A 26,825-nucleotide genomic window follows, 5' to 3' on the forward strand; every position below is an offset into this window, starting at 1 on the left:
GCCCTCTGCCCTCTGCCTTCTTCCCGAGAACCCAAAGGGAGAAGCTGCTGAAGTGTGAGGCCAGAGGCAGAGAACCTCGGTCCCCGCAGCCCTCAGAAGTCCCCAACTTTGTCTCTGATTGTTTTCAACGTATTTGGGGCAGTTAAGATATTTTGAGAGAAACTGAGTGAAGAAATTAGTCTCCATTGCATGTAGCTTGGATCCCTTTCCTCAAATCACAGCCTGTTTGGAGTGCAAGCCAGTTGGGAAGTTGTTGAGTGCCACTGATGGGGGAAACTGAGGCACAGTGTCACCCAACAAGGTGGGGCAGGCTGAGTCTACCTTCCTTCCCCAAGTCTTTCTCCCCAGCCTATGAATGACCATAATATTTGTATTTTTAAAACAAAAGGAATACCGACAGGCCAATGTCAGTGCAGCATTTTCAAGGTGTCTTTTTATAGTAAAGGTGGAAAAAAAACCATCAGGCAGTTTTAAACTGGCATGCAGTGGGTGGGTGCACGTCGTCAAGAAGACATTTTTTTTTGCACCAATTTAGGGGCTGAGATGCCAGGTGGGGGCGGAGGGAGAGAGAGCTTCCAAGATGGGCTTTACATTTGGGTTTGGGCTGGGGGCTGGGAGTGATCTCCCAGTGACCAAGGGTGCAAGCAGAGACACTTGGCAGGATTTAGGAGAGGGGGTTCTAGGAGGACTGGCTGAGATGACCTTCTGGCCTGGAGAGACAGATAGGGCTTGGACCAGGAGACATCCCTCCCAGCCCTGAGAATGTCTCGACCCCCAGGTACGTGGGCATACAGTCCATAAGCTGTGTGTCCCAGGGCCAGTCATTTACCCTCTCTGAGCCTCATTCTTTCTCGTTATAAAACAGGTCTTATGCCTCCCTCCTAGGATGTGGGTAGATTAAAATCTCAGGGGTGTCCCTCTCAGCCTACTCTGGCTTAGGGGGCTGCCCATAATAAAAAATAAATACATAAGATAAAACCTCACATGCAGTGCCCAGGAAATGGCAGGCACAGGTATTAGTATCAAGAGGGAGAAAAGACGCCGGAAAAAACTGGCCTCAGTGGACAGGGGATGCTCAGAGGAGGGAGGGTCAGGGCCTTGGAGGAGATGAGATCAAATAGGGCCTGAAGGCAGGCAGGGGTGGGTGAGACGCCCGGGCGCAGCGAGGGTGTGTCGGGTGCTGTCCCAGCCCCAGCACAGAGGCTGAGATGGAGAGAATGGGCTCTAGTGCCCGGGCTGAGGCGTCCAGGGCAGCACTGTCTTGAAGGCAAGAGACCTGTGGGCTCCCTGGAGTGAATAAAAACCGTCGCCGAGCTCACGCTCTGCAGGCCTTTTATAAGCGCCTACATGGTTGACCTCATGGCTGCCCCTCCCCTGGTCAGACAGATAGTGCGTCATCATCATCCCCAGCTTACAGAAGGGGAAACTGAGGCCCAGAGAGGGGAAGTGACTTGCCCTGGCTCACACAGCTGGGGAGTGAGGGTCTGGATCCGCAGATAGAAGCAGGAGTCCTCTTCCTGGTGGCTGGTGAGCTGTGAGCTCTCCGTGGTGGGGAATTCTGCACTTCCCCCTCTGGCTGGGCCATAGAGATTCAGGCAGGGCCCATTGTGATAGCAGTGACTCAGGCGGGCTGGGGCATCTGCAGAGGCCAGGCCGCATGCTGGGGGTGGGGGCTGACCCAGCCTCCTGAGGAAGTCAGGGGAGGCAGGAACTTCTAGTTGGATTTGTCTGAAAATGCGATCATCAGCCTCTGGAAGGAGTGAGCCCCTGGCCCTTTGGGTATGCAAATGAGAGATGTGGGTTCAATGGTCAGTGTGAATGATGGTCCACCCAGGAGTGTGAGTGGAGGATCTGTCAGTGCCCTGGATACGCCCACAGTGAGGCCTTCCACAGCCAGGCAGGCGCACATCGCTAGGTGAGTGCAGGACCCTGGGGCCAACTTCCCAGATTCAAATCCTGCCTCTGCCCCTTCCTAGCTGTGGAAAGTCCCATCCCTTCTCGGAGCCTCCATTTCCCCATCTATAAAGTGGGCTCAGCGCAGGGAGGACTGGAGTGGCCTGGCGGCATTCAGCAAGGGCCACGCTGCATCGGGCCCGGCAGAAACGCCCTCTGCAAAGTCCGCTTCGCCCGCCTGTGACTCCCGGTCTCCATGGAGATTAAGGAAACCAGCTGGGTTCCATGTCCTGGTTGCTGCCATGAACAAAGACACGTGGCGTGTACTGGGACAGGAGCGGGAGGGCAGGAGCCCCGGGAGAGAGTGGTCCCTTCCCCTTCCTGGGCCTCCGTTCTCCGACCCCGGAGTTGGGCCATGGAGTGGCAAGGAAGCCTTCCCTCTGACACCAGAACTGCCCCATCATGTCATAATTACTGTGGTTGTTTTTGAGAACTTTCTCTGTGTTAGCCCTTTGCAGAGCACTTTACATATCTTTTAATCTCCCCAGAACCTGAATGAAACGAGTGTTATCCCCAGTCTACGGAAGGGGAAACAGAGGTCCAGAAGGGTTAAGCATCTTGCCGGAGGTCACACCGTGGTGTGTGACCGTGGTGCTCCAGGTGGAGCAGGCTTCTGGCTGCAGCGCCTGTGACCCCTCATTCCTCCAAAATCTTTGACCGAAGGGGTGTGAGCCAGAGGGTGTCAGAAGGGGTGAATGGGCCCATGTTAAAGGTGAGGAAACTGAGACCCAGGGAACTTCTGCCTCCGCTGAGGCCCCTGTGAGAAGCAGTGAGGGCCTTTCAGGGTGGCCTGCAGAGCTGCCCAGCCCCAGCGCCCATCATGGTCCCGGGCTGGGGTTAGGGTGACCCCCTGGTGTGGACTCCTGCTACCGGGCCTGTAGCTGTCTCCACCCTCACACACCAGAGGCCAGCACCTCCTTGGTAACATCGCATGCCCGTCCAGGCTCTGGGTGGGGAGCTCTCTAGAGTGTGTGAGTACGGGAGGAGGCTCAGCTTGTTACAGGACAGCCCCCAAGGGGGACAAATTGGACCCTCTCCAGGAGCTCCCAGAATGGTGAGGGAGGAGGTCATGACATCATACAGGTGCCACATGCTGACCAGCTCATCAGAGGAATGCGGGAGGGCTTCCAGGAGGAGGGGAGGTTGGAGCAGCACTTGACAGATGGGGCTGGGGAAGGCATTCCAGGCAGAGGACACGATAGGGGCAAAGGCTCAGAGATGTTGGAATGTGGCTTGGGTAGCAGGCCGAGGGGAAGCTGAGAGTGTGCTGGGCCTTGCCTGCAGGCTAAGGACTTGGATGCTGTCCTGTGGGCTGCGGGGAGCCAGCAGGGCTTTGAGGAAAGGAGAGACATGGCTGATCTGGTTACGGAAGGGACCCTGTGGCTGCTGGTCTGTATTGGCCCTGCCAGGTGCTGGCAGGATCCAGAGGCGGAGGCGCTCACCCAGAGCCCCCACTGTGGCTAGACCAGGTAACTCCCAAGGGCCTCTCCAGCTCTGACAGCCATGTGGGGATTGCCATGGAAACTAGCCGGTTCCCAAGTAGGGACAGGCCCAGAAAGTCTCCGAGTGCCAGCCACGTGGACTTGGATCCTCACTGCCCCCCGAGTACAGCCGTTTTCTTCTTTCCAAAGGCCATGTTTGAGCCAGGGCCGAACCAAACAGACTGCCCAGACAGGCGTCCGGTGGCAGGGGCCCTGCTCCACCCCGCTCGGCTGATACTCGATGCAGTCAAGATCTGGGGGCCAGCGCCAGCGGGGGCCCTCCCTGCCCAGTCCACCGTCCTTTACCCTGAAACTTGATAAATCATGCGCTGGAGGGGGAGGGAAGCTCGCAGCTCCATTACGAGGCCCGGCAAGGCCCCAGTGGGGCGTTAATCATGTAGCACTTTATGCTCTGATCAGTAAATAATGGAGGGGGGCCCGCAGGCAGAGGCCTTGGAGTGGAGGCCAGGCCCAGGAAAGTGGCCAAACCCCCTTGCCTGTGCCCTTCTCCAGCCTCTGCCCACTATCTTTGTTTGAGGTGACTGAGCTCTCTAGAAGCAGCCATCACCTTGATGGGCCTCAGTTTCCCCAGCTGAAAACCCAGGGTTTTTCCAGCTCCAAGCGGCTGATTTCCCGGCAACCATTGGTGGCTCCCAGCAGAGCGGCGGGTGAGGAGGCTGTGGTTAAGGGCGGGGATCTGGAGCCCGCCGGCCTGCACTGGAGGCTTGGATCTGGCCGTTCCGGCTGTGTGCCCCTGGGCAAATCACTTCAACTCTCTGTGCCTCAGTTTCCTTTACTGTAAAGCAGCATCAACTCTTTCAGGGTGTGATGAGGGTTGAATGAGATAATACCGAAAGAGGTCTCAGCACAAAGCAGACTGCACACAGCTGCTTGCTACTGTCACTCTACTGTACTGTTACTATGATAAAGCTGCCCCTCCCCATCCTGGGGCTGGGCCTCTGAGCTGGGATGTGGGCAGCTGGAGAGAGGGCCCCGTTGTCACCTCTGTGTCCCCAGCTCATGGAATCCAGCCCGGAGATGTTTGCGCAAGGCTCTAAGCAGCCCTGTCTTCTTGGCTGTGTCCACAGCGGTCGTGCGATGACTCTGGGACCAGCGGTAGAGTCCTGCTGCAGAGCACAGCCTGCAGCCAGGCATACAGGCTGGACCCCAAGGAGACCAGGGGCTGGGGAGGAGGGTGTGAGATTGAACCTCCCAAGTCCCCCCAGCCCCAGGAGGGAACTGCCAGTGTTCCCTGGAGAGGCAACTATTTCTCGGCTCCTGGCCTGGAGTCCCTTCAGGGGAGGAAGCTGGGAGGGAAACTGTTCCAGGGCTTGGAAAGACTGGCTTCGTGCTCTGCCCCTCCTGCTGGGGGGAGGGAAGCCTTTTCCCTGGGCCAGGGAAGAGCCGCTGGCTGCCCATCCCACACTGTGCTCCTCTGGGACTCAGGGGGAGGGGAGCTGGAAATGGGGCCAGGCCGGGCCGGAATGAGAAACAGCTTCAAGAAGGGGGAGCTGGGTGTCTGGGGGCTGCGTCCAGCTAACTAAACAATGGCTGCTTGAGTCAGCGACTGTGGCGGTGGTTCCCAGGCGCCAGGGCAGAGCAGGCTGAGGCCAGAGCTCCCACTACCGCGTCCTTGGTGAGGGCGGTGTGGCCCATCCAGCCTCGGATGCTTTGACTTCAGGAAGCAGTGGAGTGGCTTGTCCCTGTCCTCGGGAGCTCCCGAGCCTCTGCTCCGTGGCCTGCATAGCTAATTGGGAACATTTATTGAGCACCTACAGTGTTTAGCACTGAAGGCTCCTATGAGCTCAATCCTTCCATACGCCCCAGGTGGTGGGTGCTATTGCTGTCTCATTTTACAGATGTGGAGTCTGAGGTTCAGAGGGGATGGTGCCTCCCACAGTGAGGTAAGAGCTGTGAGACTTAGCAGTCAGGAGCTTCAGTTTTCTCATCTGTAAAATGGATACGCAGCAAGAGTGTGTCTGTGTGTGTGTGTGTGTGTGTATGTGTGTATGTGTGCAGGCACCCCCAGGGCTGTAAGGTGCCCCCAGTAGCTGTAGTGTCACACAGTAGGTCCTTAATCCAGCCAGGTCTGTGACCTAAGCCTGGAGCTTGTCCTTCCAGGCCGTGCCTGTTTGGGGTGGGTGGGCAGATCATGCCCAGGCTGTGTGTTGGCCCTCAGGGCGGCCTGGCTGGCTGGCTCCAGCCCTTCCAGATGGTGTCCAGCTGGCCTGGATAATCTCAGAGCCCTGGAGCTGGGTGACCCACCTCTTCCAGAGGGGTCAGGGAAACCAAGGCAGGCCTCCCCGAAGGGTCTGCCAGAGCTGCTGTGTCCTTTGCCGTTTGTCTGAAGCCTCTGTTCCTCTCTGTGCCTTGGTTTCTCCAACGTGCTCCTCCAGGCTGCTTTTCCTCTGTGGCTAAGGCCAGGCTTCCTGGCCATGGTGCTAGGCCTGGTTGGCCATCTTTTCCCCACAGCCCCTCCAGGAAGCCTCTTGGTCACCCCTGAAGGTGCTGGTATTTCCTTTCTCAGCAGCAGGTGGTCTCCTCCCTGGCATGGGGGCTGCTGCCAGAGGCCACCCAGGACCGAGTCTGTCCTGCCCCCTCCCAGGGCTGGCACACAGTGGGCCCGTGGCTCATTCCTTGCCTCAGTTTACTGTCAGCAGAGGTGTCAGCTTGCACAGTGTTCTGAGAGGCGGTGCATGCTAAAGTGGAAGGAGCTGGGGTCTGGGAGTCACAGGTGTGGCTTCATACCGTGGCCTGGCTGTGTGCGGCTAGGCTGCTGGACTGAGACTGGACACAGTCCATGGGCCACCACTGAGCCTGTGCCACATGGGCTCCACTCAGGGGAGCCCAGGAGGACTGGCCCTACCTGGGCTGTCCAAGCTGAGGGAGGAGTTGGCGGGGACGGGGGCTGAGAGAGGCCACAGAGGTCAGGGCCAGATTGAGTGGGGCTTCAAGGGCCCAGGAGCAAAGTTTGGGTTTGTGTTGACAGCACTAGGGAACCATGGGAAGCTGTTGAGCTGCACAGGAGATGTGACCTGCTTTGCGGGGTTTTTTGTACAAAATAAACTTTTTACTTTGGAATAATTTTAGATTTTCAGGAAAGTTACAAAGATAGTACAGACAGTTCCTGTATACCCGTCCCCTAGTTTCTCCCATTGCTAACATCTTACCGTTACCGTGGTACATTTGTCAAAACTAAGAAGCCAACATTTGTTCTTTACTCCCAACTAAACTCCAGACTGCGCTCCGTGAACGTCTGCTTTCTTTTCCAGGAGCCCACATTGCATCAAGCGCTTTGCAGTTTTAAAAGCTCTCTTTGGCTCCCGTGAAGGATGAATGGGAAGGAGCCCAGCTTTGGGAGGAGCTGGGGGGTCCAGACAGCTCAGTCCCCGGCCAGGATGTAGTGAGCCGTGGTCACCTTGCAGTCTTTTTATTTTTATTTTTTCGAGACAGGGTCTCTGTCACCCAGACTGGAGTGCAGTGGTGAAATTATAGCTCACTGCAGCCTTGACCTCCAGGCTTCAGGCGATCCTTCCACCTCCGCCTCCCAAAGTGCTGGGATTACAGGGATGAGCCATGGTGCGCCCGGCCCACCCTGCAGTCTTAATGCCCCAAAGTGATCGTGTGCTTTCAGCTCTGTGGCAAATTTCAGCTAGGAAACCTGACTTTCCCAGGATCATAAACAATCAAACACTTCAGGCAGGAAGGTGCCCTCACTTCTCAAGTGCAAAGCCTCCGCAGCCGGTGTAGTAGCCGTGTAGTCTGTACCTGCGACGGAACCGCTGGATTTTGCAACCTGCCGCAGCGCCCACTGTTAATGCCGCATCCTTTTCATAGTGCCACCTGTGGTGGGTCTGCGGCAGGATGTGAGGCCTGAGAAGCCGGGCTTTTGAAGCGCTCCTTCCAACTGGCTTCCTGGGGAGAGAAAGTCAACACAATTACAGCTGGTAGTAAAATCAATATGTCAGAGTTTTAATGGGAGAGTGGGCAGAGCTGAGCTTTGGCCCCAGGAGGGAGCCAGCTGGAGGGGGAGGGGGCATCCTGCTCTCAAAACGGGGCCGAAACCAGCAGCGGTTGCTCATCCCATGTGAGAGAGGGATAAAGTGAGGTTTTTACAGGAACTGAAGCTAGCAGCCAGTATTGCCTGGGCCTGAATACCCGCCTCCCTTTGTTGCCACACGCAGAGTAGGCATACGTTTCCCTCAGTTCTCCAGCACCTAGCATGGCCGTGTTGCTCTCAATCACTCGACTTAGAGAGAAAGCAGCTGAATACAGTCATTCACACTTTAGTCAAAATTAGGTTCCTTTCTTTTGTAAACATTCCCTCCAGAGCACAGGCTCCATGCTGGAGAATGTCATGCATGTGCTACCATGGGAAGTGTGGGAGGGGTCACCAGCACAGTGTCATCACAGGAGTTGGGGGGCTGAGCCACATCTTGAAAACTTGCCGTCTGGGCATGCCTGGAGAGGGAAGAGCATGGGTCCAGACACGGGGGGCGCTGAAGTGCCAAGGGGAGTACGAATGGCTCAGAGGCATGGGATGGGCATTGGCTGCTGAGGGGACATTTACAATGGTACAAGAGCCCCGGGTATGAGGTGTGGGCACGTTCCAGGACCTGTAGAGACTGATGTGGTGGGCGCAGCGGGTGGGGCAGAGGGAGGAGCGAGACTGGAGGCCTGGGAGCTGGCAGGAGCTGGGGCACGAAGGCCTTGAATGCGAGGCTGGAGAGCTGGGGCTTGATCCCGAGGACAACCGGGAGCCGGGTTGTATAGGTAGGGAGGGTCTGACCAGCTTTGTGTGAGAGAAAGATGGCCCTGTGACTTGGCGGGCGCTGCGGGGATAGCCGAGCCTTCCCTGCTCTCAGGAGAACTTGAGTTTTGAAAGACTCATGCTCATTAGCCCTGAAGGAGGACGGTGCTGGGGTCGGGGGATATTTTGGGCCTGTGAGGCTAACTGCCCCTGGAGACGGAGTTCAGCCAAGGCCAGCATGCTCAGGACGTCTAGTCCCCGAGTCCTGTGTCCCCCTCCCCCGGCCTGCATCCCCCTCCCCCAGCAGGGGCGGCACTTCCCGCCAGGCTGGGCTTCCGTTTTTGAGCCGGTTTGCCTTGTGATTTCCCCTGGCAGCTGGGGAATCAGCTTCCCCCTCGGAACACAGATCATTCGGAGTGGCCGACGGCTTACTTCTTTAAAAAAAATTTTTAAATTTTATTTTAGGATAAGGGGAAAAAAAAGCTGGGGGAAAGGCTTTTTAGAAAATTCCTTCGGTGCAGAATTAATGGCTTGTGAAAGTCAGGGCCGGCAGGCGCGGGGGGAGCCGGCACCCAGCGAGCTCCCCTCCCTCCGCTCCCCTCCTCCCTGCTGCCCTAGCCCACAGATCACCCTGAGCTGGGCGCCTGGTCCGCCTTTTCCCAGGACCCCACCCTGGCTGGATGTCAGGGTATGCCCAAAGGTGTCATCTGGGGCCTCCCAGGTGGCCCATTCCAGAACTTATGTTCCCTTGGTGGGAGGGATTCACAATTTTAATTGTAAACAACTTATTTTTAAATGATGCAAGTAATTCATATTCAGTGAAAAAAGTTACTTAGTTACCTAGCCCCTAGGAAAAGCATCCCTCGCAGTGGTGAGGATCCCACCTCACCTCTTCCCTGCAGCTGCAGGGTTGCTGAGGGGTGGGACCCGGCCTGGTTGGGGCAGCTGGGGAGACCTCTCAGCACCCACCTTCCAGGGCTGTCCCCAACTGTAACACACACAGGATGGGTCGGGTAGGTCAGGGCTGGCGCTGAGAGAGAGGAGGAGCCAATGATGCAGCTCTCGGTGGGGAATGGCTTCCCGGGCAGAGGGAGCGGCCAGGCCAGAGGTCCTGAGGCAGGAACGAGCTTGTGATATTTGAGGCACAGAAATGAGGCCAGTGTGGCTGGGGTGAAGGAGCAAGGGCAAGGGAGGTGTGAGATGGAGTTAGAAGATCAGGGGACCCATGGGAGGATTTAGGATTCAGGATTTATTCTGAGTGTCCTGGAAACCATGGGAGGGCTTGAATCGGGGGAGACCTGCTTTACATTTTTAAAGGGCTCATTTGGCAGCTGTGTTAGCAGATAGGAAATGTCAGTGTAGGGGGCAAGAGTGGTCTTGGAAAATGAAGAGGGCTGGGAGGGCTGTCCAGGTGAGAGGATGGCTGCTCAAAAGCTTTAAGGTAGGCATGATTTGCCCTGAATTTTCTTTCTTTCTTTTTTGATCAGCAGTTGAACATGGGTAACTTTTATTTCATAATAATAACACAAGCAGCAGTCATGTCTGAAACACAATAGTATCGGCTAACACTTCCTGGACACTTACTGTGGGCCAGGTACTGTGCGAACACTTCAACCTGCTCCATTTCCAACCTGGGCCAGTTCACCCCTCTTTAGGCAACCTGGTATTCCCCCGCTCCCGGGAGGTCACCATATTGATGCCAAACTTAGTACAGACACCCGATCAGCATAGCGCACTACAGCCCAGAACTCCTGGACTCAAGTGATCCTCCAACCTCAGCCTCCCGAGTAGCTGGAACTACAGGCATGTGCCACCGTGCCCGGCATGTGCAAACACTTTAAAACAAATGATTCATCCCAGCCTCTAAGCGGAAAACACTGTGGATATACCCATTTTATAGTTGAGTAAAATGAGGCTCAGAGGTGAAGTGCCTTGCCTGGGTCACCCGCCGTCATCCTCCGGAAGACCATTCCCTCCTGTATGTTGGTCCAGGGCATCCCCAGCTCATCACACCTCTGGGCTCAGGGCTTGGCCCCCAGGGACATGCTGGAAACAGCCCCAGCCTAGAAGCCCATCCGGCCGCAACTGTGTTTATTTGCCCGAGCACAGAAGGACCCACTATTTATTGCTTTCTTTTGAAAACTAGCTGAGCCTTTGTGCAAAAACGAGGCAGGCACATCATCAGTGGCTTAAGCTTGCAAAAAGCACAGACAAGAAATTTAAAAAGAAAAATCTCTAAAGCTTTGCCCTAAAGATAGTTCCGATGCTGCCTTCCAGTGACCTCCCTGAGTTCTGCTCTGAGCCTCTGATGTCCAAATGCAGCTGAGGCATGGGCTCAAGTCTGCTACCTGGGTCAGCCCTGGGGGCGTGACATTGCAGTTAGCCATTTTCCCCTCTGAGCCTCAGTTTCCCCATCTGTGAGATAGGGCCCCCAGGGCTGCCAGGATTCTGGGAGTCAGTGCACTGGCCTGGTACAGTGTCAGTTCCCGGTAAATGTGGCCTGTTATTATGTTTACTGTTGTGACTATTTATTGTTTATGCACCAGTTTTACCAAAATGGGCCCATGACATCCTGTGACTTTTCTTGTAATCAGTATGGGCTTATGGTGTCACTGCGGGATGGGGGCTGCTCTCCTGGATGATAAGCCATGATGGATGCACTCAGTCCCATCTGACACATGTGTGTGTCCCCTTTTCACTCCTCTGCACCACCCTTCTGCCTGCGTCTTTGCGGAGTTGCACAGTTATTGTCTCAGGGTCACTTCCTGGAGGCCTGTTTTCTATTTTTGTGCAAATTGCACCAGGAATCTTTGAACATACCAAGACCCAGGAGAAGGGAGGGAAGGTAGGAGCCAGTTCAGGGAACAGCCCGGACATGGGATCACCTCTCACAGCTGCCCTGTGAGCCACAGCTGATTTCCTGCTGGAGGGCATGGGTGATGCTGGGCTGATGTGGACATGGGACTGTGCATTCAGACACACCCAGCCTGTTTGTCCCCCTGTAATGTGGGCAGATGAGGGGATAGGTGCTTGGGGAGGGAAAGAAAGGCTGCAGTTTAGGGAGGCCTCCGCCTGGAGTCTTGCAAGCTGCTGCGGCTTTGGGGTGGTGGTCCTGGGGTCAGAGCAGACACCTGGCAGGAGGAAAGCCCATGGTTGCTGTGGAGACACAGAGCCAGCGGGGCTGTAGGAAAACAGCTGAGGCAAGAGGGACACCTCTTGGGTGCCAGCGGGTTAAGCTGAGGCTGACGGTGGCCTCCGGTCGTCTGGTGTGGACTCCTCTGCTCTTCCCAGCTGTGCCTGGCCAGGAGGGGCAGCCCCAAGGGTGTGGGGGTGTAGCTCTCACCCTGGCCGGCCTCCCTGGACTCTTTAAAATCAAACCTGACCTTGTTCCCTCGCCTGCTGGTTCCCATGTACCTTGAACGTCATCTCCTTGGGACAGCTCCGTAACCAACGCTGAGGTCAGGGCAGGCCTGGGCTTGGGGATGGGGTCCCGTTTGTGTTTGGGCCTCAGCTGAGCACTGGGGATATAAAGTAGGAACAAGACTTGAAAGCTTTGATGCCAGGGCCTGAGATCCCAGCCAGCTGTGCGGGCGGGGAGCCGGAGAAGGTTCTGGAGCTGGGATCTGACGTGCCGTTCCTCTTCCAGCTCCAGCCAGAGCAGCTGGACTGTGGAGCTGCTCACCTGCAGCACCCGCTGTCCATCCTGCAGCCCCTGAAGGCCACACCCGTGTTCCGCGCCCCAGGCCTCACCTCTGTGGCCGTGGCCAGCGTCAACAACTACACAGCAGTCTTCCTGGGCACGGTCAACGGGAGGCTCCTCAAGGTAGGTATGGGGTGGGGATGGGGGGAGGGGGTGGGGGCGGGAGGCTCCCCTGGGAGTTGGCTGAGGGGGTCAGTCTGTACACAGGGCTGCTACAGGTCCAGCCTGACCCTTTGTTTTCTCCCATTCACCTAGCACTTTACAGTTTACAAAGTATTTTGCAAGTCTGTTTTTGCCACTACTGCTTATAATATAGGTGGCATCCGTACAGAGGAGGGAAACCAGGGCTCAGAGAGGGTGCTTCTCTCAGAGGCTCTAGGACCGGGGCTTTGAAACTGTATGGGTCTGAGTTCAAATGTCTGGGCTCTGCCATTTGCTGGCCCTTTGACCTTGGGCAACACATATTCTCTCTCCAGGCCTCAGTTTCCCTGTCTGTTAAGGGCTATAAGCTGTTGTGGGGCTTTGGCAGGGTAAGGCCATGGCCTGGTAAGCAGGAATGCTCATTCATTTCTCCTCCCCAGCCCTGTCAGCCACACCATCCCAGGGTGACTGGTGTCTAGAGTTAACTGTACCCCAGCCCATGGCCCCAAGATTCCTGGAGCTGGGAGGAGATGCGCAGAATCCAGTTTCCCTGCTCTGGGGCAGGACAGACATGGCGGAGCCTGGGCCAGACCCCCAGCTGCAGCCCTGGACCTGCCCCCAACCCAGCCATCTCTCCTGCTCCCTCTTGGCAGATTCAGCTAAGCGCCACCACTCTAATCATGCACCAGGCCCGGCCTAACTGCTGAGATCTGATCACCCATGTCCCCCCCAACCCACTGCCTGGGCAGATGCTGTGGGCTGGGTGGGCATGGGGAGTGGAGTCACAGGACCCCACCGCTGTGACTGGGGAGAGGAAAGAGGTGGGGCTTGTCAGTGGGGCTCGTGGTTTGGGGTCAGATACTCACATCCGGAGTCTGGCTCTGCTGCTTCCAGCTTTGTGACCTGGGGGCAGTTTCTTCTCCCCTGCGAGCCTCAGTGTCCTGGCTTGGGAACATGAGCCAGGCCTCTCCCCCATCCCCAACGCCCATGAGGCTGCAGTTGTTAGGCGCCTACTGTCTACCCAGAGCCTAAAGGGCATCTTCTCACTTAATTCTCACACCCCTGCAAGGGAGGCAGAGGCACGATTCCCATGCCACAGATGAGGACGTTGAGGCTTTGAGAGGGGAAATGACTGCCCCAGAGTCGCACAGCAGGAGCTGGCCCATGGCCCACACCCCACCACGGCCTGGAGCCCTTCACCACCACCCTGCACAGTGTGGCCTCTGTCTCCAGCCAACCCTGCCCTGCTCGGGCCTTAAATCGCCACACCCAGCACAGGCCCTGGGGCACAGTAGTTGCTCAATAAATGATTGAAGGAGTGGAAATGACTTGAATGTCCACTGGACACCTGGACATAGGGGTGGGGTGCGGGCAGTGGCCTGAGCCCCTGCAAGGCTCCTCCAAGAGGCCACCTGGGACAGGAGTGTTTCAGGCTGGGACAAAGCCCGTGGAAGCCTGGGGAGAAGGTAATTTTGAGTTGGTGTGTAGAGGCTTCTGGGCCTCATGTGTGCATTGGTAGAAGGGGAACAGGAAGGAATATTCCAGAGGAGAGCACAGCATAGGCAAATGCCTGGAGGCTGGAATGTGTGAGCAGGGTTGAGGGGGTGGAGATGAAGCTGGGGTTGTCCGGGTTAGATCACCAGGACCTCGAGTGCCAGAATAGGTTCATTCCATAAGCAGAAGGGAGCCATGAAGGGTTTGGGAGCCCCAGGAGGAAGGCTGGGGCAGGAACTGGCCTGGGAGGTGTCTGGACCACTGGCCCCATCTCAAAATGCCCAGCCTGGGGCCTGGCAGGGCCCAGACAAGACAACACACTGGGAACAGGCAGGGCCAGGCAAAAAAGAGCAGAGTTTGGTGGGGCTCTGACCGGTATTGTCATCCTCAGGAGGACACGCAGAGGGTCCCTCAGAGCCAGAGAAGCTTCCAGGCCCCAGATAATCCTGGTCTTCCTCCTCCCTGCACCTTGGTTCCACACCCCCAGCCTTAAGCCTTGGACTGTGGGGTCAGGCGGGCCTGGTATTGCATTGTAGCCTTGTGATCTCTTCACTTTGTGCCTCTTGCCAACTCCCTCGGCCGCTCCCAGCCTCAGATTCCTCCTCGGTGAAATGGGCGTGGGGGGAGGAATGAGACGTGCAGCCTAGCAGCTTCCCCGGGTCTGACCCCATCAGCCTGGCCTGTGTCTTATTTAATGCTCGTGGCCAGCCTGCCCCATTAGCTCAGGAAACAGGCTCAGAGAGGGGAGGCAGCTTGTACAACTTACACATTGTAGAGCTCCTCAGTGTCAAAGCCAGAATCCAAACCCAAACCCCTGTCCTTAGCCATGGTGCCTAACAGCCTCCCAGAGCACGTTTCGTAAACTGCAAAGCCTGCACACATTCACAGGGCAGGATGCCTTGGAGAAGAGCCCAGAAGGAGCTCCTGGTGGGGGCACAGCAGAGGCAGAAGCATCGAGGCCCGGCCCTGTGCCCTCCCCTGCACGCCTGTGATTTCCCACCCCTCCTGAAGGGTCCAAGACAGGATGGGGAGGCGGAGCCCCCAGACCTGGGTTCAGGTTGTACCCTGGGTTTGGCCTCCCCTGCTATGGGCTCCAGCACCCTGATGCCCACTACCCCCACAGATCAACCTGAATGAGAGCATGCAGGTGGTGAGCAGGCGCGTGGTGACTGTGGCGTATGGGGAGCCCGTGCACCATGTCATGCAGTTTGACCCAGCAGACTCCGGTTACCTTTACCTGATGACATCCCACCAGGTGAGGCCAGAGCCCCAGCCCAATGCCATCCCAGCACTAGCCGAGCCCTCTTGCTTGCCTGGCCTTTACACACGCTGTTCCTCTGCCGGGAGCACCCTCCTCCTCCATCTCCCTTATCTGCTAACTCCACCTTGTCCCACGCCTCCCAACACCGACCTTCCCTCTGCAGGGAAGCCTTGTCTCCCATGTTCCCCCATTAGAGTGTTGACCCTCAGTTTCCCCAGCCTCTCATAGCCCGCGCCATGCTGACCGTACCACCTCCCCAAGGGAGAGGCTGGCAGTCCCATTGAGCTGGGCCCCCACCTCTGCCCCCAGATAGCCAGGGTGAAGGTCGCCGCCTGCAACGTGCACTCCACCTGTGGGGACTGTGTGGGTGCGGCGGATGCCTACTGCGGCTGGTGTGCCCTGGAGACGCGGTGAGGCTGGAGACCAGCAACAGCTGGGCCAGGAGGGCTGTGGGGGGTGGGAGGAGCTGACCTGGGTCCTGACCCTACGGTGCCGCCCCAGGTGCACCTTGCAGCAGGACTGCGCCAATTCCAGCCAGCAGCATTTCTGGACCAGTGCCAGCGAGGGCCCCAGCCGCTGTCCTGCCATGACCGTCCTGCCTGCCGAGATCGATGTGCGCCAGGAGTACCCAGTGAGTCCTGGGGGAGGCAAGACCCAGCTCGGGACACAGAGGGGAGCCTCCCTTCACCCAGCACCCAGGCCCCGAGAGGTGGAGACTCCCACCCATGGGCCCCAAGGACCTGAAGACAAATAATGAGAATAGTGACAATGACTGGGCTTTCCTGACCAACTAGTAAGTGCCAGGCACGTGCTCTGTGCTTGACGTCCACCTCCGTTAGGCCTCACACACCCTATGAAGCAGATGCTTTTAACATCCTCATTTTACAGATGGGGAAACTGAGGCACCAAGTGGTGAAACGACTTGTTGCAGGTCACACAGCTAGGGAGTGGTAGAGCTGGAATCTAAACTCAAGAGGCAGGTTCCAGAGACCCAGGAGGGAAGGTACAAGTTGGAGGCTTGGAGGACAGTGAGTTCCACCCACCTTTTCCCAGAACAGGGGATGAGGGGAGGGACCACCAGGTGCCAGACTGAAATTTCTCCTTCTCGGAAACAGATAAACCTGCAGTGCAGGGGGCTGGGTCTCCCCCTAGCTTGTGCCAGGAGGGCTCTGGCAGGCAGCCTTGGCGGTGGGGGATTCTGGGCCCCGGCAAGGGGTGGGAGCCGAGGGTCAGACAGGCCTGGAGTTCCTGCATCTGGCTCCCAGTGACTTCTCTGAGGATGAGGGTCCTCTTCTCTCACCCTGGGGGGCTCTGACAGCCCGGCTCTGGCCTGTAGCTGCTGGGCATCTGGGGCTCCTCTGCCCTGCCCTGCCGTTATCACACATCACAGAGTCCTTCCCTCATTCATTCAGTCATTTCATTCATTGGACAAATATGGAACACCTATTATGTGCCAAGCACAGTTCTGGACTCTGGGGACACATCAGTGATCAAGACAGACCCCTGGCCCCAGGCTCATGCGGGAGGAGAATAGGCAAGATAAAACCTGAAGGTGATGCTAAGTACTGTGGAGAAAACGAAAGCAGAACAGGGGTGGAGAGCGGGTTGTGGGTGCAGACATCTCAGGCCAGGTCAGGTAAGATATGCAGGAGGGGAGCCAGGGTGAGCATCTGGAAAGAGTGTCTGGGTGGAGGGAACTGCCAGTGCAAAGGCCCTGAGGTAGAAACAAGATCAGCTGTTTCGGAGAGTATTAGGGGATGGGGTCAGAGGTCACAGGGGCCAGATCATGCACAGCCTTCTTGACCACTGTAAGATGATGTTTCATTTTGCAGCTGGGGAAACTGAGGCTCAGAGGGTCACATGTAGGGCATAGCCCTCTGGCCCTGAGTCCTGGCCACCACTACCCCTTCCCCCAGGGGACATTCAGGCAGTGCCAGACCGTGGGTTGGTGCACAGCCCTGGGGCAGGCTGTGAGGAGCATAGCCTGGGCCCCCAGAGCTGAGGGCTCCTTGCCCCCAGGGCATGATCCTGCAGATCTCGGGCAGCCTGCCCAGCCTCAGTGGCATGGAGATGGCCTGTGACTATGGGAACAACATCCGCACTGTGGCTCGGGTCCCGGGCCCTGCCTTTGGTCACCAGATTGCCTACTGCAACCTCCTGCCGAGGGACCAGTTTCCGCCCTTCCCCCCCAACCAGGGTAAGCACGCTGTGCTGTTGGCACAGCCCCAGAGGGGCAGAACGGTGGACTGTCAGGCATGGGGATGGCAGGGGGCCAGAGGTCACAGCTTCTGATGTTGGTGGCAATCCCCTGCTCCCATGTCCTCCTCTGGTTCCCCCATCCATTCCAGACCACGTGACTGTCGAGATGTCTGTGAGGGTCAATGGGCAGAACATCGTCAAGGCCAATTTCACCATCTACGACTGCAGCCGCACTGCACAAGTGTACCCCCACACAGCGTGAGTGGCTTGGGGGGCTTGCCTCCAGGTGGTGGGGGGAGGAACACATCCCCAGGAAGGGTTTTTGCTTTCAGGGGGCCCTGAGAAGAAAAATCATAGCATCGTAGAGGTAGACAGGCCCCTCAGTTGTTCATTCACCAGCACATTTATTCATTTTACAATAAATGCATACTGCCTGATGCCCAGCCTCTGTGGACAGCCAGGTGGGATGGGGCAGAGTGCTTTGATTATACTCAGTTTAGTCTTCTAAAGACCCCATCTCTTTTAACTCCTATTTGTATACCTCTTGTTAGCAGGCAGCTCACTACCTTAAAGACCCAGTCTTTCCTAGGCAACCCCGATGATGAGAAAGACCTTTCCCTGTGCTGGGATCTGCCTTCTGGGTTCCAGTTCCTGGGACAGGGATGAGTTGAGGGGTGGGGAACCAGGAGTTGAGGGGCCTCCTTGTCTTCCAGCTGTACCAGCTGCCTGTCAGCACAGTGGCCCTGTTTCTGGTGCAGCCAGCAGCACTCCTGTGTCTCCAACCAGTCTCAGTGCGAGGCCTCACCAAACCCCACGGTAAGCCAGGCTGGGGGGCCCCTCCGCCTCTGCTGTTTCATTATGTTTTTTAAAAAATTCACATGTTGAGAGCGTTTCAATGCCTTTGCATATCCCTCCTTAGCTTTGGCTTTAACAGCTATGTGGGGCTCATCACATATCACGGTGCGTTTAACCCATCCCCTGTAGTTGGACGTACTGATTATTTCCTCTTTTTAGCATTTTGATATAGCCAGGGCACTATGCATATCCTTGATGATTCCCTGAAGACCGCTTCTTAGAAATGACCTATTGGGCTGGTAGTGTGGCCATAGTTCTACACCTTGAGCTCAACTGTCTTCCAGAAACCCTGAGCCAGTTTATACCCCCACTGCAGTAGGAAGACCATTTCAACAACCCTAGGTGTTCAGGGCATTTGTCCTCAAGGCCTGTGGAGGTGATTCGCTTAAGGTCATCCACCCAGGCAGTACCAGACTTGGGCCTTAACCCAAGTCCCTCTGCCGCTGGAGCCCATATTCTCCCATCTTGTGAAAATCAGGAACTGGGTGGAAAGGGCCCTGCCTGGTTTTCTGCACGAGCAGTGGCGTCCCAAGGGTGGGTGGTGCTACAGCTGTCCCTGGACAGGGAGGATGGGCTGGCCTCAGAAACTGCACGCTCGCAGGTCCTCTTGCTCATGTCAGTCCCTAGGACCCTGCAGTCTGACTCCATGCTTGTCGGGGGCCAGCCCTGCCCTTGCACTGCGTGGTGGCTGGGTTTAATCAACTAAATGGGGCGGAAGCAAGAGGGGGAAATGTAAAAATGGATCAATCTAGGCTTTTTAGTGTAAAGATAAAGTAAAAATGGACATGCCACATACCTCGCCCCTGGTTGGTTTCTGTAACTTGTTCACTTTCCAGGTGGCCTCTCACCTTTGCCCAGGAAGCTTTTAAGGCCACCGCAGCCCGTGCCAGGATGGCCAGATGGGATGCCTGGGACCTTGGCTGGGGTGATAAGGCCTAGCCAGCTGGGATGTGCCAGGGTCCTGAGATCACAGCTCATCCCCTCTCAGACCTGGCGCGTATCAGGGCTGTGGGTGGCTGGGGTAGGGCACCAGCGCTCCTGCAGCTCATCTCTCCAGGAAAAGGCTGGTCCTGCCCATTTTCCAGATGGCACAACTGAGATAGCCAACATGGCACCTGGTGCCCTGGCTCCCTGCAGAAGGTCACTGGGGCCCCACTCTGGGCACACATCCCGGGGAAGCAGCCCCAGCGCCCAGAGCCTCTGCAGCCCCAGCCTCTTTGCACTGGGCTCGGAGAATCTTCTCAGGAATCCCTGAAGCCCTATCTACCCCGGCAGGTGCTAAGGGGGGGGCCCCATGGCCTCAGCCTGGAATCCCCTGCTCACTCGCAGTGCGCAGCACCTCCCGCCTGAGCCCCATAACTGCTTTGAAGAAGAGCCTGGCAGGGGCCATGCTTAATTCGAAGAGGGGCTTGGCAGCAGGGGGCTTCCAGCACTGGAGGAGAGCCCAGTGGAGTCTGTGCAGCTAAACCATACGGGAGCCCTGAGCTGCTCCTGGACCCCCAGATTCCACAGTTGGGGCCCCACTAGGACTCCTGCTCTTGTCTGGGGACCCCATCTCAATCACATCTCTTCCTTCCAGCTCCCAGCCCAGGGCTGTGTACACAGCAGGGGCTCGGTGATGGTGGTGGGAAGCATCACACTGGGCAGCAGCCTGCTTCTTGTGCTCCAACCTAGGGGGTGCGAGGAGAACCCAGCCTCGTCACAGTCCGTTCAGCATTTATCGAGTGCCTGCTGTATGCCTCAGTCAGTACTGGGCCCTGGGAAAGAACCGAGTTGGACTAGTCCTGCCATCACGAGCCAAGAGCCTCAGGTGTGAGCTGTGGCTGTATGATCTTAGGGAAGCTACTGAATCTCTCTGTGCCTCTGTTTCCCCATCTATAAAATGGGGCCTGCCTGAAGGGTTTGGTGGGGATCTGGAATTATGCCCGTAAGATACCAACTCTATACTTGGCACATAGTAGATGCTCACTACAAAGCCACCATGGACCTTGGTAACTGATGGCCACTCTGTGTGGGTGGGCCAGAGTGAGGATTTCAGAGAGAGGATTTCTCTTGAGAGGGAACCTTTGTGCCGGGTCTTGAGAGATGCATAGGAGCTCACCAGCTGGGAGGGAGTTCCATGGCAGCGTCTCGTCAGATGGCTGTCTCCCAGGTCTGCAGTTCTTCAGGCCAGGAGCTGGGGTGGAGGCACGGAGGAAGCCTGTCTGAGAATTACAGTAACTAGCAGAAGAGGCAGCTCTGCCCCGGGCGTGCAGGAGGCTCTGAACTGATGCTTAATTTGGCATTTAATGAAGTGCCAGTTAGTCGTAGTGGTGCTGTGGTCTCTGTGTGGACAGAGGGCAGCAGGGTCTGCACACCACCTGGCCCCTTGGGAGCTGGGAGAAGTGTCCCTGGGAAGGGAGGTGCTAGGGCCTGAGTCTCCTGTCACGTTCCCATTGTCCCTCATGGTCCCCGCATGAAAGATGTGCGAAGTGGAGGATGCTGGAAGGAGGGCTCCAGCTTTGGGGGAGGCAGGGAGGAAGGTGGATGTGTGCCCCGTTTGCGGGTGCCTGAGGGATGAGGTAGCTTCCCTGGGGGTGGCTTCCCAAGGATCACTCATAGGGGTGGGTGGTCACTGGGGGCCATTGGAGAGAGTGGGGTGGTAGGAACATGGGGGCAATTGTGGGGGTCCCTGGAGGTACAGAGAAGTAGGGAGGGACCAGGCCAGATGGATTCAGGGTCCCTGGGTTGTTGAGTGCCCTGATGGTTTGGGACACCAGTTCTTCCCCTGGAGTTTAGGAGAGGCCCTGTGAGAGCCGCGAGGACTCCTCCAGCCTCAGTTCTCTAGAATGGGGGTAAGCATCCACCTGGCCACAGGTTACAAGTGGCTAAGGGGAGTGGGGTGGCCCTCGAGGATGGTCACACATCATTCACTGTGGGGGCCCTCTTGTGAGAGCGCCTCCTGCCCTGACTCACACCTCAGCCCCACATCGACACCTACCCACCGGGTGGGCTGGGGCCAGGAGGACAGAGGCTGGGCCCCAGCCAGCTGCAAAGCAGACCTGGCAGTGGCTCCGAGGCCTGAGTGGAAACATGTGGATTCCATGCCCTCAGATTCCGTGGGGTTTACACAAAGCACAGGAAGGCAGCCTGCGGTCTGCTGGGGGCCCGGGGCTGACTCCGTCTGGGGGCTTTGCCTAGAGAGGGCCCCTCCTTGGTAGGAACACGGAGGCCTGGAGAGGGTCAGTGGCTCGTGTGTTCTGGCACAGGGAGCCAGCAGCACCCGGGCCTGGCTATGCTGCTTCTCTGGCCAAGGCCCCTGAGGTCTGCACCATGCCCTGTCCCTAGGGGAACTCACCACTCTGGTCTCGTGGTCAGCAAATGTTCTGGACAACTGGAGCATTCCTGTGTTGCTCATTCCACTATAGGCAAACTGCTTTGCTTCTGTGTGCCTCAGTTTCCTATTCTGTAAAGTGGGTATAATGATAGTGTCTACCTCCTAGGGTTGTTGGGAGTAGAATTTGGTGAATTAATAGAGTGCAAAGTGCTCAGAACGGTCCCGGCAGAGGGAGGAGTAGATGAGCTGGTGGCTGCCACTGTTATTAGCATTATCGTCATCAGTTCTTGTTGTTGGCATTGGCATCCCCTCAAGGTCCGGTTTTGGGCTGGGGTCCCTGAGGGGAATCAGTCCCTGTCCTGCCCTCATCTGGTGTAGAATAAAGAAGCATCTCATATTTTGTCCCAAGGCCTTTGGCCTGGCTAGGTGACATCACGTGGACACACGTGGCCCATGGACGCTTTTGCTTTCTAGCCTGATTCTAACCCAGATCCTTCCGCATCCAGCCTTGGGAAGGAGGGCAGAGTAGGAAGTCCCTGGGCTGAAGGGTGGTTGTAGTCCCTTTGGCATGGGTGTGGCTGCTCCAAGGTCCCCAGTCCTGCCCTGCTCATGGTCCCAGCAGGTCAGATTCGGGAGCAGGAGGAGGCAGGAATGGCTCACCGGGGCCACCAAAGCTGGAGGACACAGGGCAGGTTGGGTGGTCCATACCTCCCAGCTCAATCACTAAGGTGGACGTGGCGGGAACAGCCAGGCCCCTGGTCTCTGCCCCTCCCCCAGGCCTCAGTTTCTTATTCTGTACAGTGGAGCATGGACCCCAGGAGCCTGGAGACAGCAGTTCCCAACCAGGCCTTGAATCCCTGCAGCGGGGCTAGACCTCTGCATCTTAACATGCGCCCCAGCTCAGAGGACCCCAGAGTCAGGCACCTGGGGCTTCAGGGGCCAGCCCTGTCCTCTGCCCTCAGGCAGCTCACTGCTCTTGGAGGCTCAATCTCCCCTCCATCCCTTCCATCCTTCATCCCTCCTTCCTTCTTTCCTTCCCTCCCTCCTCCCTCCTTCCTTCGTTCCATGAAGCAGCTGCTCTGCCAGGCCTCAGTGACTCCACCACCAAACAAGAGCCAACCATGTGCTGTCCCCCCATGAGCCCGGGGCCCTTTCTGGGAGTATCTGGGGCTGGCACCTTCACCCAGAGGCTGTGACTTATACCGGGGCTGTGGGGAGGGGTGTCCCCTGGAGACCGGTGGTACCTGGCCCTCTGAAATGTCCTCCTGGTATTCGGAGCCCTCCCTGTGCCTTTCCTATGGCTGTTTGGAAGCCCAGGGTTTCTCTTTTCTGAGTCGCTTAACACGGGTCAGTCAGTAAGCTGGAGTTTCAGCCCTGGGGGCGTCTCAGGGAGTGGGTGCAGCCCCGCTGTTCTACTACTGGGAAAGGTGAGGCCCAGAGACAAGGAGGAGCTGGGCCTGGAGCTCAGCCTCCCAGCCTCCTCTGAGGCCAGGGAGCACTCATGGAGGAAACTGGCCCCACCACTGGGCAGGTTATCCCATCTGCCTGTGCACACCTTCCTCATCTTTAAACAGGGCCAACGCGAGACCTGCCCATAGGATGGAGGGCGGCGGCGGGTGGGAGGCACGGGGTGGGGCTGGTGGCCGTTAGGACTAGTGTTTTCTCCTCAGGAAGGCAGGACCGCACCAGGCAGGCTGGGGTGCAGTGAGTCCTCCTGCCTCTTCTCTGAAATGCCCCTGTGTCACCCTCTCCTTCTGTTTCCTCTGCAGAGCCCTCAGGACTGCCCCCGGACCCTGCTGTCACCCCTGGCGCCCGTGCCCACGGGTGGCTCCCAGAACATCCTGGTGCCTCTGGCCAACACTGCCTTTTTCCAGGTAAGTAGAGGCCAGGCCAGCGCCGGGTGGGGCCAGGAGGAGGCCGGGGAGCACGCAGGCCACTAACTACCCCCATGTCCCGGTGTGACCCCTGCTCTGGGCCCACTGCAGTGCTTTGGCACCTGTGTGGGCTTTGCTTTTCTTTTCTTTCTCTGAGTTTCCACATTCTTTCTCTGAGTTTCCACATTCTGCGTGAGGAAGCCCCAGTCTGACTGCACGGGGCTGCAGGAAGAGGAAGTGGTGAGGGCCAGGCCAAGGTGGACAGCCGGGGGCCAGCAGCTGCCAAGGGAAAGCCAGTGCCCCCAGGCTCTCCTGCCCTGTGCCACAGCCGGAGGGTGGACGCTGCCCTATCCTGTCCTCCCTTAGCCTGAGCTGTGACCCTGGACACACCCACCCACCGCCGAGCCCACTGCCCTGTGGGTGGCTTCCATGTCTTCCCTGCAGAATGACCAGAGAACCCCTTGGCCACCGCATTCCCCATTGTCCACGTGGGGAAGATGAGGCCCAGGAAGGAAAAGTAGATGACGCCAGATCACACAACACAGGGGTGGACCTGTACTTAGTTCTGGACTCCCCATCCAGTGCTCGTCTTTGCAACTAGCCCCGCCCCCGCCATCTGGGCTGGGGGTGGGGGATGCGGCTCGTTTCTGGACCCCTCCTGGAGGCGCGTCCTGGGTGGGAAGCGTTGACGAGTCCTGGAGGTGTGCCAGCCACCCCCCTCCCCAGCTCCCTGGAATTCGCCATCTGTTACTTCCGTGGAGGAGCTGAGGCCCGTGAGAGCTGTCACACGTGGTGGCCACGTGCCGGGCATCTGGGATGTGTCGGGAAGCCTCGTGGCAGGGGCTGGAGCTCTGGGAGGGCTAGGGTGGGGCCTGCCCTTAGCCCTCAAGCCCCACCCTGCAAGAGTTGGGGCAAGTGCCTCCAGGAGCAGCCAGGGGGCTGGGCGGGTGGGCAGGATGGCTCTGCCCCTGGGCCGTGGGCGCCTGGGATGGGGAGGTGCGAGCCTGACTTGAGTCCTGCCGATTCTTCCCAGCTGTGTGGTGGGGCAGCCTCCACTCTGACCGAGCTGCAGGGGCGCCTGCCCTCCTGCTCCCCAGGGCCTGCTCCTAGAACACTGAAGGCAGGCCCAGCAGTGGGGGCCTGTTCGCTGAGCCTACACCCTGGGGAGCCCTGGGACAGGCTGGGTGTGCTGTTCTGAGGTGGCTGAGGACTAAGAGGAGGGACCCATCTCCAGCTCAGCATGGCAGGGGACAAAACAGGCTTTTGGCCCCGTCAGCAGCCACTTTCCTGTGTTAGCTTCCGGGCTGGGACCCCAGAAGCAGGGAGGTTGACCTGCACTCTCCTCAGGGTGTCACATCTGCCAGCCACAGGGACATAAACAGGAAGCTCTGCCACGCAGCTGGCTGGGGGCTTGGCGTAATACACAAAACCTGAGTCTGTTTACTCAGCAAATATGTATTGGTGCTGCTCCTGAGAAGGCCAGATGAGCCTGGGGAACTGAGCCTCATGACACAAACATTATTGGATACCTCCTGCATGCTAATGATAGCAAGCACATATTAGGCCCCTACAGTGTGCAGCCCCTTGAGGTACACAATCTCCAGTTTTCCCAGCAACCCTATTCCCGTTGTCCAGGTAGGAAAACCAAGCCTCAGAGAAGGGGGGTGACTTGCATGAGGTCGCACAGCTGGGACATGCAGAGGTGGGGTTTGAACCCAGGCTGGGGCTCTTCCAGCTGCTTTCTGCTACCCCTGGGGGTGGTGTCAGAGGGGCCGAGGCCCAGCCCTGACTGTCCCTGGTTGGCGAGGGGACAGGTAAGCAGCCAGGCAAGGGGCTAAGGGTGATGCCTGGCACACAGGGATGGGGGCGGCTCTAGGAGCTTCGTAGTGCCCCAGCAGACACCTGAATAGTTGCTGCTGAGGGAATGAATGAGGATTGAGTGAGGCACACCCCTTTGATTTGAGGGGAGCATCTGGGAAAGCTTCAGAACAGGTCTTTTAAGCTGGATTCTGAAGGCTGTGTTGAGCTTTGCTGGGTGGTGGAAAGGGACACAGGTGTTCAGGTGAGGGGAGGGCTCAGGCAAAGCCCGGGGCAGGAGAGTCTGGCCGTGTTGGGCGTCGGGGCACGTCTGGGCAGGGCCTGGTAGGGCAGGATGGGAGGTGGGAAGGCTCAAAGAGCAGGGGAACCCCACTGGGAGTGGAGCCTTAGGAGCTGAATATAAGGCCCATAGGTTAGATCACTGGGGATGCTGGAGAGGCTTTTAGTGGTGCTGAGCATGTGAGGCCAAAGTTCTTGGCATTCCTGCACTGCTTGCCTCCCTCAAACATTGGACGTGATGGCAGGGAAGGGGATTTTGGGGGACGGGACAGCCCATGCAAAGGCCTGACAGTTCAACCAAGCCCACCTTTCCCAGCAGGAGCCCATGGTGTCCTGCTGGAGTTAGAGGGCGATGCATGCTGGCTTGGCTCTCCTCAAACCCGCCTCCCACTCCCTGTTTCCCACAGGGTGCAGCCCTGGAGTGTAGTTTTGGGCTGGAGGAGATCTTCGAGGCTGTGTGGGTGAATGAGACTGTTGTACGCTGTGACCAGGTGGTGGTGAGTGGGGTGACTCCAGCATGGGTGGAAGGTGGGCCTGCGTAAGTCCAGATGCTGTACCCCTCACCCCACCCTGCCTCTCTCTACCCTCTGGTTCCCCCATCCCCAGCAGCCCCAACTTCATCTGCCTCCATGACACCCATCCCCAGCAGAGCCCCAGGCATTGTCCATGCCCCCTATGCTCTTTTCTGCCCTTTTGCAGCTGCACACGACCCAGAAGAGCCAGGTGTTCCCGCTCAGCCTCCAACTAAAGGGGCGGCCAGCCCGATTCCTGGACAGCCCTGAGCCCATGACAGGTGGGCACCCCCACCCACCCCACATGGCCTCGGGGCCTCATTGCAGTGGGTGGGGCTCAGCCTTGTGCAACTCATTCCAGTGGTTACCCCAAAGCCACAGATGTCCCACCCTATTGTTTCCCAGCACACACAGCCTCATATCCCAGCCCTGCCATGCCATGCCAGGCTCCAGGCCTTGGGGTCTCCGTGCATACTTTCCCCTGCCTTCCTGGGCCTGATCGTCCCCATAGGAAACAGGACACAGTCCCTCTGCAGAGCTTGTAAGGACCTGATGAGCGGGACTCGCCCAGCCTTGAGCATGGCATCTGGGGTGTGGTCAGCTCCCCTCACGTGGCGGCTGTGCAGTTGCTGTGACTGTCTCTGTTGGGTCCACTCTCCAGGGGCTCCTCTGTTCATAGGGAGTCTCAGGCATCCCTGGTGGACATGGTGCCCTCAAGATTCCCACCATGAAGTTCCCAGAACGGCCCTGCACACCTAAGGCCCTGGAGAACCCTCCCTGCCCTCCTCTTTGGGCTACTTGGAGGGTTTGAAGCCCCCAAGTACTCATAGTCCACATTACTTAGGGATCCCCAGCATCCTGGGGCCCCACCGGGGGTGATCAGACCCACTGAGGCCTGGGTGGGATCTGGTTCCACCACCCACAGGCCTCATGAGCTCAGGTGAGTCCCTCCTCTCTGAGCCTCAGCCTCTTCTCTGTAAAGTGAGGCTGACCTGAGGCTCCCAGCTGGAGTCTCTGTGAGGGGAAGGAAATCAATGAAGCAGGGGCTGCACTGTGCTCAGCACAGGCCCTGGGGGTTTGGGGAAGGGGCTAAGAACCTCATGGGATCCTGACCCCCAGAATCAGGACTTCCTCTGGGTGGGACACCACAATGATGGGGCGCAGACCTCTTGACAGTTGTTGAGTGTGGAGG

General features: G+C 57.8%; 1 protein-coding gene across 2 annotated transcripts in view; it reads left to right on the forward strand.

The window, feature by feature from the left end:
* Nucleotides 1–26,825, forward strand: part of PLXND1 (plexin D1) — a 51,627-nt gene that overhangs the window by 5,366 nt on the left and 19,436 nt on the right. For both annotated transcript variants that reach the window (XM_063721694.1, XM_024244918.3), the window contains exons 2-11: nucleotides 11,831–12,007; nucleotides 14,643–14,774; nucleotides 15,090–15,190; nucleotides 15,282–15,411; nucleotides 16,800–16,977; nucleotides 17,129–17,237; nucleotides 17,693–17,795; nucleotides 22,920–23,024; nucleotides 25,529–25,618; nucleotides 25,821–25,914. In XM_063721694.1, coding sequence (XP_063577764.1) covers nucleotides 11,831–12,007; nucleotides 14,643–14,774; nucleotides 15,090–15,190; nucleotides 15,282–15,411; nucleotides 16,800–16,977; nucleotides 17,129–17,237; nucleotides 17,693–17,795; nucleotides 22,920–23,024; nucleotides 25,529–25,618; nucleotides 25,821–25,914 — 1,219 coding nt within the window. The remainder of the gene's footprint in view (nucleotides 1–11,830; nucleotides 12,008–14,642; nucleotides 14,775–15,089; nucleotides 15,191–15,281; nucleotides 15,412–16,799; nucleotides 16,978–17,128; nucleotides 17,238–17,692; nucleotides 17,796–22,919; nucleotides 23,025–25,528; nucleotides 25,619–25,820; nucleotides 25,915–26,825) is intronic.

Source organism: Pongo abelii, chromosome 2 (genome assembly GCF_028885655.2).
Source record: "Pongo abelii isolate AG06213 chromosome 2, NHGRI_mPonAbe1-v2.0_pri, whole genome shotgun sequence".
In the NCBI taxonomy this organism is placed as follows: Eukaryota; Metazoa; Chordata; class Mammalia; order Primates; family Hominidae; genus Pongo; species Pongo abelii.